Source organism: Ranitomeya imitator, chromosome 6, assembly GCF_032444005.1.
Source record: "Ranitomeya imitator isolate aRanImi1 chromosome 6, aRanImi1.pri, whole genome shotgun sequence".
Taxonomy (NCBI): Eukaryota; Metazoa; Chordata; class Amphibia; order Anura; family Dendrobatidae; genus Ranitomeya; species Ranitomeya imitator.
In genome coordinates, this window is record NC_091287.1 from 138,328,918 (window position 1) to 138,346,102 (window position 17,185).

Here is a 17,185-nt window from a genome sequence, read left to right on the forward strand (position 1 = left end):
CCTTTTCTCCCACCACCCCATTATTTCCCATCCCATCACCTCCATCATTTCCTTCTCCCCACCATCCCCATCACTGCCCTTTCTGCCACATCCATCATTTCCTCCTCCCCCACCATCCCCATCATTGCCCATTCTACTACTTCCATAATTTCGTCCTCCCCCATCATCCCCATCATTGCCCATTCCACTACATCCATCATTTCCTCCTCCCCCACCATCCGCTTCATTGCTGTCTCCATCACCCCATCATTGCCTTCTCCCCATCTGCCCCATCATTTACACACACACACTCACTCACTGCTCTGCTGCAGCTTCACCGTCTCCTTCCTCTCTCTGGTACATCCAGCCGCTGAATGATTACATCATCCAGCGGTGCTGCTGTCTGTGTGAGAGGAAGTGTGGGTGGGCTGCAGCTTCTCTGTTCCAGGCTGTCAGCTTGACAGTCGGCACTCGACTGTCAGTCCGGGGGGTGGCAGAATGCAGCCGCCGGGGGAGACACCGCGGACCATTGCAGTAGACGGCCTGACTGTGCCCCCCCCGATGGCTGCACCCAGGCACGTGCCCTGGCTGCCCCCCTAGATATGCCTCTGTATGTCATCACATAATAAACCATGTTACACTTAAAATGTGCCCATTTTATCATGAGGGGATGCAGAGTGTGAATTGATTCCGACACACTCTTACAAGTACCATATATCCGAGCACTGTGATTCTCGAGTGATAACCAAGTATCACTGCGCACATACGCTCATCCCTACATGTGCTGAAGCCTTGAGTCCTCAATGTGCATCTAGTTCTATATACAGAAATAAAACAGGAATGCAGCAATCCAACAGGAGTCGGATCCCCCAACTTATCAAAATGTAATGGACGGTGTATTGTAAGAATAAGCCATTAATATTAGAGCCTTGCAAAATACCTTTAAATGATTTTATTTGATTGGTAAGTTTGCTAGTCATTAGCTATCAAGTTCCTGGCAGAGTGTTTTATATATGTCTATGAAATATACATCTACAGTTACAAAATGAAATATGTAGGAATGGATCATCGTCCATATTACACATATTAATTTAGAATTACTGAATTTATCCGGAACTTGTCTGTTCTAGGAACTTCCATGTGTGGAATGATGTATGGATGAAACGACCAGACCTTCCTAGTGGATATGATGGCTGGCAAGCACTTGATGCAACCCCACAGGAACCAAGTGAAGGTAATCTGAAAAACAACAAAGACTTGCCCAACTAGGTGCTAAGTATGACATCATACCTCTGACTCATGTTTCCCGGGATGTGTGCAGGGCTTGGCTCTCCAGACATTCAGTATTTAGCAGTTGAAGAGTTAAAAAAAATCCTAAAAGCAGTTTTTAAGTATTTTATTTTAAAATGGAAACACTTTTAGGGAGTTTACAATACACACGTGGTCAAAATTGTTGGTACCCCTCGTTTAATGACAGAAAAATGCACAGAAATGGTCACAGAAATAACTTGAACCTGACAAAAGTAATAATAAATAAAAGATCTATAAAAATGAGCAGATGAAAGTCAGACATAGTTTTTCAACCATGCTTCCACAGAATAAAAAAAAAATAAAACTCTGAAATAGGCCTGCAAAGAAATGATGGTACCCTTAACTTAATATTTTGTTGCGCAACCTTTTGCGGCAATCACTGCAATCAAACGATTCCTGTAACTGTCAATGAGACTTCTGCACCTCTCGACAGGTATTTTGGCCTACGCTTCAAGAGCACACTGCTCCAGTTGTCTCATGTTTGAAGGTTACCTTTTCCAGACGGCATGTTTCAGCTCTTTCCAAAGCTGCTCAATAGGATTTAGGTCAGTGCTCATAGAATGCCACTTCAGAATATTCCAATGTTTTCCTCCTAGCCATTCTTTGGTGTTTTTAGCTGTGTGTTTTGGGTAATTATCCTGTTGCAAGACCTATGACCTGTGACTGAGACCAAGCTTTCTAACACTGGGCAGCACATTTCTCTCTAGAATCCCTTGATAGTCTTTAGATTTCATTGTACCCTGCACAGATTCTAGACACCCTGTGCCAGATGCAGCAAAGTAGCCCCAGAACCTAGCACAGCCTCCTCCATGTTTCACAGTAGGGACAGTGTTCTTTTCTTCATATGCTTCATTTTTCCACCTGTGAAAATAGAGCTGATGTGCCTTGCCAAAAAGTTCCATTTTTGTCTCATCTGTCCATAGGACATTCACCCAGAAGCTTTGTGGCTTGTCAACATGTAGTTTGGCAAATTCCAGTCTGGCTTTTCTATGATTTGTTTCCGACAATGATGTCCTCCTTGGTCATCTCCCATGAAGTCCACTTTGGCTCATACAACGACGGATGGTGCGATCTCACACTGATATTAGAAGTTTTTTTGGGCTCTTTTGTTACAATTCGTTTTATCCATCTCTTTGATTTGTCATCAATTTTTCTCCTCCTCCTTTTGTCACATTATTTTCAAGGGTACCATCATTTCTGTACAGGCCTATTTCATGGCTGGAAAGCAATGTCTGACTCTCATTTGTTCATTTTCATTGATCTTTTATTTATTATTACTTTTGTCAGATTCAAGTTATTTCTGTGACAATTGTGGGTTTTTCTGTCATTAAACGAGAGATACCAACAATTTTGACCACGTGTGTATATAGGTCCCTCATTTCCATTTAAATCTGAATAGGTCCCAAAAGAAAGAGGTTTTGTAAATTTGTTGAAAAAATGAGAAATTGCTGCTAAATACTTAACCCCTTTAACATCCTAACAAAATAAAATGACGTTTGAAAAATTATGCGGATGTAAATTAGACATATCAGAAAAGTTATTTAATCATTATTTTGTACAGCAATTTGATAAAAAATTCTCCAAAATTGCGATATTTTCACAAATAAATGCAAAAAATATTGACCAAAATTTACCACTAACATAAAGTACAATGTGTAGCGAAAAAACATTCTCAGAATCTCTGGGATATGTTCAAGCATTCCAGAGTTATTACTACATAAAGTGACATAAAGTAATTGCCAAACAATTACGAAAATTCCAAAACCAATAGGAGGTTACCATCTACTTTATGTACAACCCCACTCTACAATTTTTACCACCAACTTCAAGAATCCCTTTCCCACCACCTGCTGACATGAACCAAACAAACACACATTTACCATATATGAAGTTCATTAACTTGCCCATATTCAAAATGTACAGGGTGATAGAGCTGATCATTTACTTTGGTGACTACATGTATCTTGCCACCACTCCATCCCAATTATATATTTCACCGCTATTTTGCTAACCACCTTTTTCCTCCCCTTGAACTTTTTATCTCAATTAATTCCTACTTCACCTAATCTGTTTTAACCCTTGTCTCGCCCTACAAAGCTGAGTCACTGGGCCCATAGCTACGCTGGGGCTATTTATCCTATAATTGAAAGATTGATACCTGTTCTGTATTTTTGGAGACACTCCTGATTTGGCATACAAAAACTGAAGAAATACTGATCAAAAATACTGATGTGTGTATAAAGCCTAAGGGTATGTGTGCACAACGTGTTTTTCAGGGAGGAGAGCCCGCTGAGTCTATCCAGAGGAAGACACTTCAGGAAATGTCTGTTATTTTTTTCCTGAAGCATCTTTTGGTTTATGGTAATTTTTTTGTACACGTTTCTGGGATGTTTATTTTACGGTTCCCTGAAAAATCCCCACAGGAAAACTGCCCACAGGAAAATTGCCCACAGGAAAATTGCCCACATGGAAAATTGCCCGCACAGAAAATTGCCAATTGCAGCATTACAAAATTACAGATCTATGATATTTGAGGTGCAAGGTGAGGATGTTCACATGATATGTGATCAACTTGTGCTTTACAGTTGACCTAGTGCAAAACTGCAAAAATTATGAAGATCTGTGGTTTGTAGCAGTCTGTCATTATCAGCAATAGATCTAGTCTGCTCTCCTCTCTCACTGATTCTGCCTTACTCCTCCCCTTCCTGGTATATATGTCCCCATCCTGGTTTACATGGTCCCCAATCCTAGTGTACGTGTCCCTGTTCTGCCCCTAATGCATAATTAAAAACACAAACATTCTACTCACTTTTCCTCTGCTTCCACGTCGCCCAGTGTCTTTTGTAGCCACCGCACAGCACGGCAGCTGACATTGGAGTGCGCACCATTGTCATGCCTGTGGCTGCACCTCCGACATCAGCTCACAGCCACTGCAGTGGCAGCATGTATCGCAGTGCAGGGACCCGACAGGTCTCTGCAACACAATGCATGTCATACTTAAGGAGAATAGCTAATTTGCAGTCAAATGGCTAATTTGCAGGTATGCAATGATTGTTTACTAAACCTGAGTTATTGTTGTTATTAGCAGTGATGAACGAATATACTCATTACTTGAGATTTCTCGAGCACGCTCGGGTGTCCTCCGAGTATTTTTTAGCGCTCGGATGTTTTAGTTTTTAGCGCCGCAGCAGAATGATTTACATCTGTTAGCCAGCATAATTACATGTGGGGATTCCCTAGCAACAAGGCAACCCCCACATGTACTTATGCTGGCTAACAGATGTGAATCATTCAGCTGCGGCAATAAAAACTAAATCTCCAAGCACTAAAAAATACTCGGAGCACCCCCAAGCGTGCTCAAGAAATCTCGAGTAACGAGTATACTCGCTCATCACTAGTTATTAGACATCTTTAATAAACTGTCCCTCTTCAGGACGTACACCAGGTGTGTAATGATTGTTTAATAAACTGAAGTTATTGTTGCTATTAGACCTCCTTAAAAAACTGTTCTTAATAAACTCGTGGGTAATTTTCTGTGTGGGTAGTTTTCGCCAACATTCTTCTGTGCTACAGAGCATCTCCCCTATAACTCTATACTATTCTCCTGCCTGGCAGAACATCTTCCCTATATCACTATAGTATTCTCCTGCCCGGCAGAGCATCTCACCTATAACTCTATACTATCCTCCTGCCCAGCAGAGCATCTCACCTATATCTCTATACTATTCTCCTGCCCGGCAGAGCATCTCCCCTATACCTCTATACTATTCTCCTGCCTGGCAGAGCATCTCCCCTATAACTCTATACTATTCTCCTGCCTGGCAGAACATCTCACCTATATCTCTATACTATTCTCCTGCCCGGCAGAGCATCTCCCCTATACCTCTATACTATTCTCCTGCCTGGCAGAGCATCTCACCTATAACTCTACACTATTCTCCTGCCTGGCAGAGCATCTCCCCTATATCTCTATACTATTCTCCTGCCCGCCAGAGCATCTCCCCTATATCTCTATACTATTCTCCTGCCTGGCAGAGCATCTCACCTATAACTCTACACTATTCTCCTGCCCGGCAGAGCATCTCACCTATAACTTTATACTATTCTCCTGCCCGGCAGGGCATCTCCCCTATATCTCTATACTATTCTCCTGCCTGGCAGAGCATCTCACCTATAACTCTACACTATTCTCCTGCCCGGCAGAGCATCTCACCTATAACTTTATACTATTCTCCTGCCCGGCAGAGCATCTCACCTATAACTTTATACTATTCTCCTACCCGGCAGAGCATCTCCCCTATAACTCTATACTATTCTCCTGCCCAGCAGAGCATCTCCCCTATATCTCTTTACTGTTCTCCTGCCCGGCAGAGCATCTCCCCTATATTGCTATACCATTCTCCTGCCCGGCAGAGCATCTCACTTATAACTCTATACTATTCTCCTGCCCGGCAGAGCATCTCACCTATACAGTTAGGGCCAGAAATATTTGGACAGTGACACAAGTTTTGTTATTTTAGCTGTTTACAAAAACATGTTCAGAAATACAATTATATATATAATATGGGCTGAAAGTGCACACTCCCAGCTGCAATATGATAGTTTCCACATCCAAATCGGAGAAAGGGTTTAGGAATCATAGCTCTGTAATGCATAGCGTCCTCTTTTTCAAGGGACCAAAAGTAATTGGACAATGGACTCTAAGGGCTGCAATTAACTCTGAAGGCGTCTCCCTCGTTAACCTGTAATCAATGAAGTAGTTAAAAGGTCAGGGGTGGATTCCAGGTGTGTGGTTTTGCATTTGGAAGCTGTTGCTGTGAGCAGACACCATGCGGTCAAAGGAACTCTCAATTGAGGTGAAGCAGAACATCCTGAGGCTGAAAAAAAAGAAAAAATCCATCAGAGAGATAGCAGACATGCTTGGAGTAGCAAAATCAACAGTTGGGTACATTCTGAGAAAAAAGGAATTGACTGGTGAGCTTGGGAACTCAAAAAGGCCTGGGCGTCCACGGATGACAACAGTGGTGGATGATCGCCGCATACTTAATTGGGGGAAGAAGAACCCGTTCACAACATCAGCTGAAGTCCAGAACACTCTCAGTGAAGTAGGTGTATCTGTCTCTAAGTCAACAGTAAAGAGAAGACTCCATGACAGTAAATACAAAGGGTTCACATCTAGATGCAAACCATTCATCAATACCAAAAATAGACAGGCCAGAGTTAAATTTGCAGAAAAACACCTCAAGAAGCCAGCTCAGTTCTGGAAAAGTATTCTATGGACAGATGAGACAAAGATCAACCTGTACCAGAATGATGGGAAGAAAAAAGTTTGGAGAAGAAAGGGAACGGCACATGATCCAAGGCACACCACATCCTCTGTAAAACATGGTGGAGGCAACGTGATGGCATGGGCATGCATGGCTTTCAATGGCACTGGGTCACTTGTGTTTATTGATGACATAAGAGCAGACAAGAGTAGCCGGATGAATTCTGAAGTGTACCGGGATATACTTTCAGCCCAGATTCAGCCAAATGCTGCAAAGTTGATTGGACGGCGCTTCATAGTACAGATGGACAATGACCCCAAGCATACAGCCAAAGCTACCCAGGAGTTCATGAGTGCCAAAAAGTGGAACATTCTGCAATGGCCAAGTCAATCTCCAGATCTAAACCCAATTGAGCATGCATTTCACTTGCTCAAATCCAGACTTAAGACGGAAAGACCCACAAACAAGCAAGACCTGAAGGCTGCGGCTGTAAAGGCCTGGCAAAGCATTAAGAAGGAGGAAACCCAGCGTTTGGTGATGTCCATGGGTTCCAGACTTAAGGCAGTGATTGCCTCCAAAGGATTTGCAACAAAATATTGAAAATAAAAATATTTTGTTTGGGTTATGTTTATTTGTCCAATTACTTTTGACCTCCTAAAATGTGGAGTGTTTGTAAAGAAATGTGTACAATTCCTACATTTTCTATCAGATATTTTTGTTCAACCCTTCAAATTAAACGTTACAATCTGCACTTGAATTCTGTTGTAGAGGTTTCATTTCAAATCCAATGTGGTGGCATGCAGAGCCCAACTCGCGAAAATTGTGTCACTGTCCAAATATTTCTGGCCCTAACTGTAACTTTATACTATTCTCCTGTCCGGCAGAGCATCTCCCCTCTAACTCTATACTATTCTCCTGCCCGGCAGAGCATCTCACCTATAACTTTATACTATTCTCCTGCCCGGCAGAGCATCTCCCCTATATCTCTATACTGTTCTCCTACCCAGCAGAGCATCTCACCTATAACTCTATACTATTCTCCTGCCTGGCAGAGCATCTCCCCTATATCTCTATACTGTTCTCCTACCCAGCAGAGCATCTCACCTATAACTCTATACTATTCTCCTGCCCGGCAGAGCATCTCCCCTATATCTCTATACTGTTCTCCTACCCAGCAGAGCATCTCCCCTCTAACTCTATACTATTCTCCTACCCGGCAGAGCATCTCCCCTATATCTCTATACTGTTCTCCTGCCCGGCAGGGCATCTCACCTATAACTCTACACTATTCTCCTGCCCTGGAGAACATCTAACCTATAACTCTACACTATTCTCCTGCCTGGCAGAGCATCTCCCCTCTAACTCTATACTATTCTCCTACCCGGCAGAGCATCTCCCCTATATCTCTATACTGTTCTCCTGCCCGGCAGGGCATCTCACCTATAACTCTACACTATTCTCCTGCCCTGGAGAACATCTAACCTATAACTCTACACTATTCTCCTGCCCGGCAGAGCATCTCACCTATAATTTTATACTATTCTCCTGCCCGGCAGAGCATCTCACCTATAACTCTATACTGTTCTCCTGCCCTGAAGAGCATCTCACCTATAACTTTATACTAGTCTCCTGCCCGGCAGAGCATCTCCCCTCTAACTCTATACAATTCTCCTGCCCGGCAGAGCATCTCACCTATAACTTTATACTATTCTCCTGCCCGGCAGAGCATCTCACCTATAACTCTATACTATTCTCCTGCCTGGCAGAGCATCTCACCTATAACTCTATACTGTTCTCCTGCCCTGCAGAGCATCTCACCTATAACTTTATACTATTCTCCTACCCGGCAGAGCATCTCCCCTCTAACTCTATACTATTCTCCTGCCCGGCAGAGCATCTCACCTATAACTCTATACTATTCTCCTGCCCGGCAGGGCATCTCCCCTATAACTTTATACTATTCTCCTGCCCGGCAGAGCATCTCACCTATAACTCTATACTATTCTCCTGCCTGGCAGAGCATCTCACCTATAACTCTATACTGTTCTCCTGCCCTGCAGAGCATCTCACCTATAACTCTATACTATTCTCCTGCCCGGCAGAGCATCTCCCCTCTAACTCTATACTATTCTCCTGCCCGGCAGAGCATCTCACCTATAACTCTATACTATTCTCCTGCCCGGCAGAGCATCTCACCTATAACTCTATACTATTCTCCTGCCCGGCAGAGCATCTCACCTATAACTTTATGCTATTCTCCTGCCCGGCAGAGCATCTCCCCTATAACTCTATACTATTCTCCTGCCTGGCAGAGCATCTCACCTATAACTTTATACTATTCTCCTGCCCGGCAGAGCATCTCCCCTATAACTTTATACTATTCTCCTGCCCGGCAGAGCATCTCACCTATAACTCTATACTATTCTCCTGCCTGGCAGAGCATCTCACCTATAACTCTATACTGTTCTCCTGCCCTGCAGAGCATCTCACCTATAACTCTATACTAGTCTCCTGCCCGGCAGAGCATCTCCCCTCTAACTCTATACTATTCTCCTGCCCGTCAGAGCATCTCACCTATAACTCTATACTATTCTCCTGCCCGGCAGAGCATCTCACCTATAACTTTATACTGAGGAAAACATACTCAGAAGGGAGGTAAGAACATTTCTAAAACAATCCACAGCGAGGAGATTGGAACAAAACAAAATCCTCTAAACTGCATGCTCGCAAACGCCAGAAGCCTGACAAACAAGATGGAAGAACTAGAAGCAGAAATATCTACAGGTAACTTTGACATAGTGGGAATAACCGAGACATGGTTAGATGAAAGCTATGACTGGGCAGTTAACTTACAGGGTTACAGTCTGTTTAGAAAGGATCGTAAAAATCGGAGAGGAGGAGGGGTTTGTCTCTATGTAAAGTCTTGTCTAAAGTCCACTTTAAGGGAGGATATTAGCGAAGGGAATGAGGATGTCGAGTCCATATGGGTTGAAATTCATGGAGGGAAAAATGGTAACAAAATTCTCATTGGGGTCTGTTACAAACCCCCAAATATAACAGAAAGCATGGAAAGTCTACTTCTAAAGCAGATAGATGAAGCTGCAACCCATAATGAGGTCCTGGTTATGGGGGACTTTAACTACCCGGATATTAACTGGGAAACAGAAACCTGTGAAACCCATAAAGGCAACAGGTTTCTGCTAATAACCAAGAAAAATTATCTTTCACAATTGGTGCAGAATCCAACCAGAGGAGCAGCACTTTTAGACCTAATACTATCTAATAGACCTGACAGAATAACAAATCTGCAGGTGGTTGGGCATTTAGGAAATAGCGACCACAATATTGTGCAGTTTCACCTGTCTTTCACTAGGGGGACTTGTCAGGGAGTCACAAAAACATTGAACTTTAGGAAGGCAAAGTTTGACCAGCTTAGAGATGCCCTTAATCTGGTAGACTGGGACAATATCCTCAGAAATGAGAATACAGATAATAAATGGAAAATGTTTAAGAACATCCTAAATAGGCACTGTAAGCGGTTTATACCTTGTGGGAATAAAAGGACTAGAAATAGGAAAAACCCAATGTGGCTAAACAAAGAAGTAAGACAGGCAATTAACAGTAAAAAGAAAGCATTTGCACTACTAAAGCAGGATGGCACCATTGAAGCTCTAAAAAACTATAGGGAGAAAAATACTTTATCTAAAAAACTAATTAAAGCTGCCAAAAAGGAAACAGAGAAGCACATTGCTAAGGAGAGTAAAACTAATCCCAAACTGTTCTTCAACTATATCAATAGTAAAAGAATAAAAACTGAAAATGTAGGCCCCTTAAAAAATAGTGAGGAAAGAATGGTTGTAGATGACGAGGAAAAAGCTAACATATTAAACACCTTCTTCTCCACGGTATTCACGGTGGAAAATGAAATGCTAGGTGAAATCCCAAGAAACAATGAAAACCCTATATTAAGGGTCACCAATCTAACCCAAGAAGAGGTGCGAAACCGGCTAAATAAGATTAAAATAGATAAATCTCCGGGTCCGGATGGCATACACCCACGAGTACTAAGAGAACTAAGTAATGTAATAGATAAACCATTATTTCTTATTTTTAGGAACTCTATAGCGACAGGGTCTGTTCCGCAGGATTGGCGCATAGCAAATGTGGTGCCAATATTCAAAAAGGGCTCTAAAAGTGAACCTGGAAATTATAGGCCAGTAAGTCTAACCTCTATTGTTGGTAAAATATTTGAAGGGTTTCTGAGGGATGTTATTCTGGATTATCTCAATGAGAATAACTGTTTAACTCCATATCAGCATGGGTTTATGAGAAATCGCTCCTGTCAAACCAATCTAATCAGTTTTTATGAAGAGGTAAGCTATAGGCTGGACCACGGTGAGTCATTGGACGTGGTATATCTCGATTTTTCCAAAGCGTTTGATACCGTGCCGCACAAGAGGTTGGTACACAAAATGAGAATGCTTGGTCTGGGGGAAATTGTGTGTAAATGGGTTAGTAACTGGCTTAGTGATAGAAAGCAGAGGGTGGTTATAAATGGTATAGTCTCTAACTGGGTCGCTGTGACCAGTGGGGTACCGCAGGGGTTAGTATTGGGACCTGTTCTCTTCAACATATTCATTAATGATCTGGTAGAAGGTTTACACAGTAAAATATCGATATTTGCAGATGATACAAAACTATGTAAAGCAGTTAATACAAGAGAAGATAGTATTCTGCTACAGATGGATCTGGATAAGTTGGAAACTTGGGCTGAAAGGTGGCAGATGAGGTTTAACAATGATAAATGTAAGGTTATACACATGGGAAGAAGGAATCAATGTCACCATTACACACTGAATGGGAAACCACTGGGTAAATCTGACAGGGAGAAGGACTTGGGGATCCTAGTTAATGATAAACTTACCTGGAGCAGCCAGTGCCAGGCAGCAGCTGCCAAGGCAAACAGGATCATGGGGTGCATTAAAAGAGGTCTGGATACACATGATGAGAGCATTATACTGCCTCTGTACAAATCCCTAGTTAGACCGCACATGGAGTACTGTGTCCAGTTTTGGGCACCGGTGCTCAGGAAGGATATAATGGAACTAGAGAGAGTACAAAGGAGGGCAACAAAATTAATAAAGGGGATGGGAGAACTACAATACCCAGATAGATTAGCGAAATTAGGATTATTTAGTCTAGAAAAAAGACGACTGAGGGGCGATCTAATAACCATGTATAAGTATATAAGGGGACAATACAAATATCTCGCTGAGGTTCTGTTTATACCAAGGAAGGTGACGGGCACAAGGGGGCATTCTTTGCGTCTGGAGGAGAGAAGGTTTTTCCACCAACATAGAAGAGGATTCTTTACTGTTAGGGCAGTGAGAATCTGGAATTGCTTGCCTGAGGAGGTGGTGATGGCGAACTCAGTCGAGGGGTTCAAGAGAGGCCTGGATGTCTTCCTGGAGCAGAACAATATTGTATCATACAATTAGGTTCTGTAGAAGGACGTAGATCTGGGGATTTATTATGATGGAATATAGGCTGAACTGGATGGACAAATGTCTTTTTTCGGCCTTACTAACTATGTTACTATGTTACTATTCTCCTGCCCGGCAGAGCATCTCCCCTATAACTCTATACTATTCTCCTGCCTGGCAGAGCATCTCACCTATAACTTTATACTATTCTCCTGCCCGGCAGAGCATCTCCCCTATAACTTTATACTATTCTCCTGCCCGGCAGAGCATCTCACTTATAACTCTATACTGTTCTCCTGCCCTGCAGAGCATCTCACCTATAACTCTATACTATTCTCCTGCCCGGCAGAGCATCTCCCCTATAACTTTATACTATTCTCCTGCCCTGCAGAGCATCTCACCTATAACTCTATACTAGTCTCCTGACCGGCAGATCATCTCCCCTATAACTTTATACTATTCTCCTGCCCGGCAGAGCATCTCCCCTATAACTTTATACTATTCTCCTGCCCTGCAGAGCATCTCACCTATAACTCTATACTAGTCTCCTGACCGGCAGATCATCTCCCCTATAACTTTATACTATTCTCCTGCCCGGCAGAGCATCTCACTTACAACTCTATACTATTCTCCTGCCCGCCAGAGCATCTCACTTATAACTCTATACTATTCTCCTGCCCGGCAGAGCATCTCACCTATAGGGTAGAGGCACACTAGGGTGTGCGTTATCGGTGTGATTTTGATGCATGACAGTCGCGCGAGTGCTTTCCGTATGGTCATACGAGTGTGGTGCGAGTGTAATGAGATTTTTTTTTTCTCAGCTAACATCAGTGTGACATCCATGTGACATCTGTGTGGTGGCCGTGTGCAATAAGTTTTTAACATGGTCTTTCCCATGCTGTATAAAGTTCGAAAAGAAAAGACAGACAGATAGGATAGATAGAATAGAATGGACAGATAGATAAATTATAGAAAAGTAAATCGGGCTTACCAGTCTCCCATCCATTAAGCCTCATGCATATTCACTGCATTGACTGGCATATTATTCTCCTGCCCTGGGGAGCATCTCACCTATAATTCTATATTATTCTTCTGCCCTGCAGAGCATCTCACGTATACCTGCATACTATCTCCATGCCCTGCAGAGCATTTAGCCTATAGATCTATGCTATTCTCTGACCTGCAGAGCATCTCATCTATCACTATCTACTGTTTTCCTGTGCGTATTCATGTATGTGGACATTTTTCACATATCATGTGAACATCCTCACCTTGCATCTCAAATATCAAAGATCTGAAACTTTGTGATGCTGAAATTGCAATTTTCTGTATGGGCAATTTTCTGTATGGGCAATTTTCCATGTGTGCATATTTCCTGTGGGGATTTTTCTGGTCACCAGAGAACACATGTCTATTTGTATCAATGCTCACTTTCCTCTATATTTCCATCTTTAGGGATCTTCCAGTGCGGCCCGTGTTCTCTGACTGCTCTAAAAAAAGGACTGGTGTACCTGCCATATGATGCCAAGTTTGTGTTTGCTGAAGTAAATGCTGACAGGATAGAATGGATGGTGAAAGACATGTATGGAGATGTGCAGCTCTCCGTGCTAAAGGAAGAGAAAAAGAGCATTGGGAAATTCATCAGTACTAAGGCAGTCAATAAGAACCTGAGAGAAGATATTACACTGGAGTACAAGCACAAGGAGGGTAAGTAGTAGTAATCTTGGACTTGTGTGCTGTGCGCTATACACTCATATACCAAATATATACAGCTTTGGCAAAAATTAAGAGACCACCACATTAAAACCCTGTCATGGGCAGCCCAATCTCCAGACCTGAACCCATTACAACCTCTGGAATGTAGTCAAGAGGATGATGGATAGTCACAAGCCGTCAAACAAAGAAGAACTGCTTACATTTTTGCGCCAGAAGCAGTGTGAAAGACTGCTGGAAAGCATGCCAAGACGCATGAAAGCTGTGAATAAAAATCATGGTTATTCCACAAAATATTGATTTCTGAACTCTTCCTGAGTTAAAACATTAGTATTGTTGTTTATAAATAATTATGAACTTGTTTTCTTGGCATTATTTGAGGTCTGAAAGCACTGGGTTTTTTTAATTTGGAACATTTCTTTTTTTCAGAAAAAAATACAAAATGTATTGCTTGGAAATTCGGAGACATGTTGTCAGAAGTTTATAGACTAAAAGAACAATTTACATTTTACTCAAAAATATACACTACCGTTCAAAAGTTTAGGGTCACCCAGACAATTTTGCGTTTTCCATGAAAACTCATACTTTTATTAATCAAATGAGTTGCCAAATGAATTGAAAATCTAGTCCAGACATTGACAAGGTTCAAAAAAAAGATTTTTATTTGAAATAATAATTTTCTCCTTCAAACTTTCCTTTCGTAAAATAATGCTCCCTTTGCAGCAATTACAGCATTGAAGACCTTTGGCATTCTAGCAGTTAAATTAGTTAAATTACTAAGAACCTGGAGAAATTTCACCCCATGCTTCCAGAAGCCCCTTCCACAAGTTGGCTTGGCTTGATGGGCACTTTTTGCGTACGATACGGTCAGGCTGCTCCCACAACAGCTCAATGGGGTTGAGATCTGGTGACTGCGCTGGCCACTCCATTACAGATAGAATACCAGCTGCCTGCTTCTTCCCTAAACAGTTCTTGCATAATTTGGAGATGTGTTTAGGTCATTGTCCTGTTTTAGGATGAAATTGGCTCCAATCAAGCGCAGTCCTCAGGGTATGGCCTGACATTGAAAAATGGAGTGATAGCCTTTCTTTTTGAAAATCCCTTTTACCTTGTACAAATCTCCCACTTTACCAGCACCAAAGCAACCCCAGATCATCACATTAGCTCCACCATGCTTGACAGATGGCGTCAGGCACTTTTCCAGCATCTTTTCAGTTGTTTTGCATCTCACAAATGTTCTTCTGTGTTATCCAAACACCTCAAACTTGGATTCGTCTGTCCATATCACTTTTTTCCAATCTTCCTCTGTCCAATGTCTGTGTTCTTTTACCCATATTAATATTTTCTGTTGTGAATTCTGTGGTCGAGCTCCCTCCTGTGGTCATGAGTGGTACTTCGGCTGGTTCTGTCCATGAGCTTCCTTTGGTGGATGTGAGTGGGGCTGCGGCTTCTGAGTTTCCTTCCTCAGGTGACGAGGTTAAGTCGTTAGGTGCTGCTCTATTTAACTCCACCTAGTTCTTTGTTCCTGGCCTCCAGTCAATGTTCCAGTGTTGGTCTTGTTCTCTCCTGGATCGTTCTTGTTGCCTGTCTACCCTGCATAAGCTAAGTTTTGCTGGTGTTACTTTTGTTTGCTATTTTTTCTGGCCAGCTTGCTATATTGGTTTTTCTTGCTTGCTGGAAGCTCTGAGACGCAGAGGGAGCACCTCCGTACCGTTAGTCGGTGCGGAGGGTCTTTTTGCGCCCTCTGCGTGGTTGTTTGTAGGTTTTTGTGCTGACTGCAAAGCTATCTTTCCTATCCTCGGTCTATTCAGTAAGTCGGGCCTCACTTTGCTAAAATCTATTTCATCTCTGTGTTTGTATTTTCATCTTTACTCACAGTCATTATATGTGGGGGGCTGCCTTTTCCTTTGGGGAATTTCTCTGAGGCAAGGTAGGCTTATCTTTCTATCTTCAGGGCTAGTTAGTTTCTCAGGCTGTGCCCGAGGCGCCTAGGTCTGGTCAGGAGCGCTCCACGGCTACCTCTAGTGTGGTATTATAGGATTAGGGATTGCGGTCAGCAGAGTTCCCACGTCTCAGAGCTTGTCCTATGTTATTAGTAACTATCAGGTCACCTTGTGTGCTCTTAACCACTAGGTCCATTGTGGTTCTGAATCACCAGTTCATAACAATTTTCCTTTTATTAGCCAGTCTCAGGTATGGCTTTTTTTGCCACTCTGCCCTGAATGCCAGCATCCCGAAGTCGCCTCTTCACTGCAGACGTTGAGACTGGCATTTTGCCTGTACTATTTAATTAAGCTGCCAGTTGAGGATCTGTGAGGCGTTGATTTCTCAAACTACAGACTCTAATGTACGTGTCTTGTTGCTCAGTTGTGCAGCGGGGCCTCCCACTTCTCTTTCTACTCTGGTTAGAGCCTGTTTGTGCTCTCCTCTGAAGGGAGTAGTACACATCGTTGTAGGAAATCTTCAGTTTCTCGCATGGAATGGCCTTCATTTCTAAGAACAAGAATAGACTGTTGAGTTTCACTTGAAAGTTCTTTTTTTTTGGCCATTTTGAGAGTTTAATGGAACCAACAAATGTAATGCTCCAGATTCTCAACTAGCTCAAAGGAACGTCAGGTTTATAGGTTCTCTAATCAGCCAAAATGTTTTCAGCTGTGCTAACATACTTGCACAAGGGTTTTCAAGGGTATTCTAACCATCAATTAGCCTTCTTAAACAGCAAACACAAAGTACCATAAGAACACTGGAGTGATGGTTGTTGGAAATGGGCCTCTATATACCTATGAAGATATTGCATTACAAACTAGACGTTTGCAGCTAGAATAGTCATTACCACATTAACAATGTATAGAGTGCATTTCTGAATCATTTACTGTTAGCTTCTTTGGAAAAAACGGTGCTTTTCTTTTAAAAATAAGGACATTTCTAAGTGACCCTAAACTTTTGAACGGCATTGTACCTATAAATAGAAAAATCAGACAAACTGAACATTTTGCCATGGTCTCTTAAGTTTTGCCAGAGCTGTAAATATAGTAATCACTTATTGTGTGCATTTTTAGGACTGAGGTCTTAGTGGTCATGGATGAGAGCTGCATATCCACATTCGCCATTAATATGATATTGATACAGTAAATAACCAGAGCCAGCATGGATTTGTAGCACACAAGTCATGCCAGACTAATCTAATTTCCTTCTATGATGGAATCACTGACTAGGTAGATCAGGAAAATGTGGTAGATATAGAATAGTATATCTCGACTTCAGCAAAGCATTTGATAAAGTATCTCATACTAACCATATTAAAAAAAATGACCAAGTATGGGATTGGCAAGGCTACGTATGGGATTGATAAGTAGAGTTGAGGGAATTTGTTCAGGTTCTCTCAGTATTCCAGAAGAGGCCTGATCAAGGAGGAGTAGAGGGGGATAATTA

At 42.3% G+C, this 17,185-nt stretch overlaps 1 protein-coding gene across 1 annotated transcript in view; it reads left to right on the forward strand.

Moving 5' to 3' along the window:
• Positions 1 to 17,185, forward strand: part of TGM4 (transglutaminase 4) — a 99,412-nt gene that overhangs the window by 68,748 nt on the left and 13,479 nt on the right. The window contains exons 9-10 of the mRNA XM_069730145.1: positions 1,110 to 1,213; positions 13,496 to 13,747. Coding sequence (XP_069586246.1) covers positions 1,110 to 1,213; positions 13,496 to 13,747 — 356 coding nt within the window. The remainder of the gene's footprint in view (positions 1 to 1,109; positions 1,214 to 13,495; positions 13,748 to 17,185) is intronic.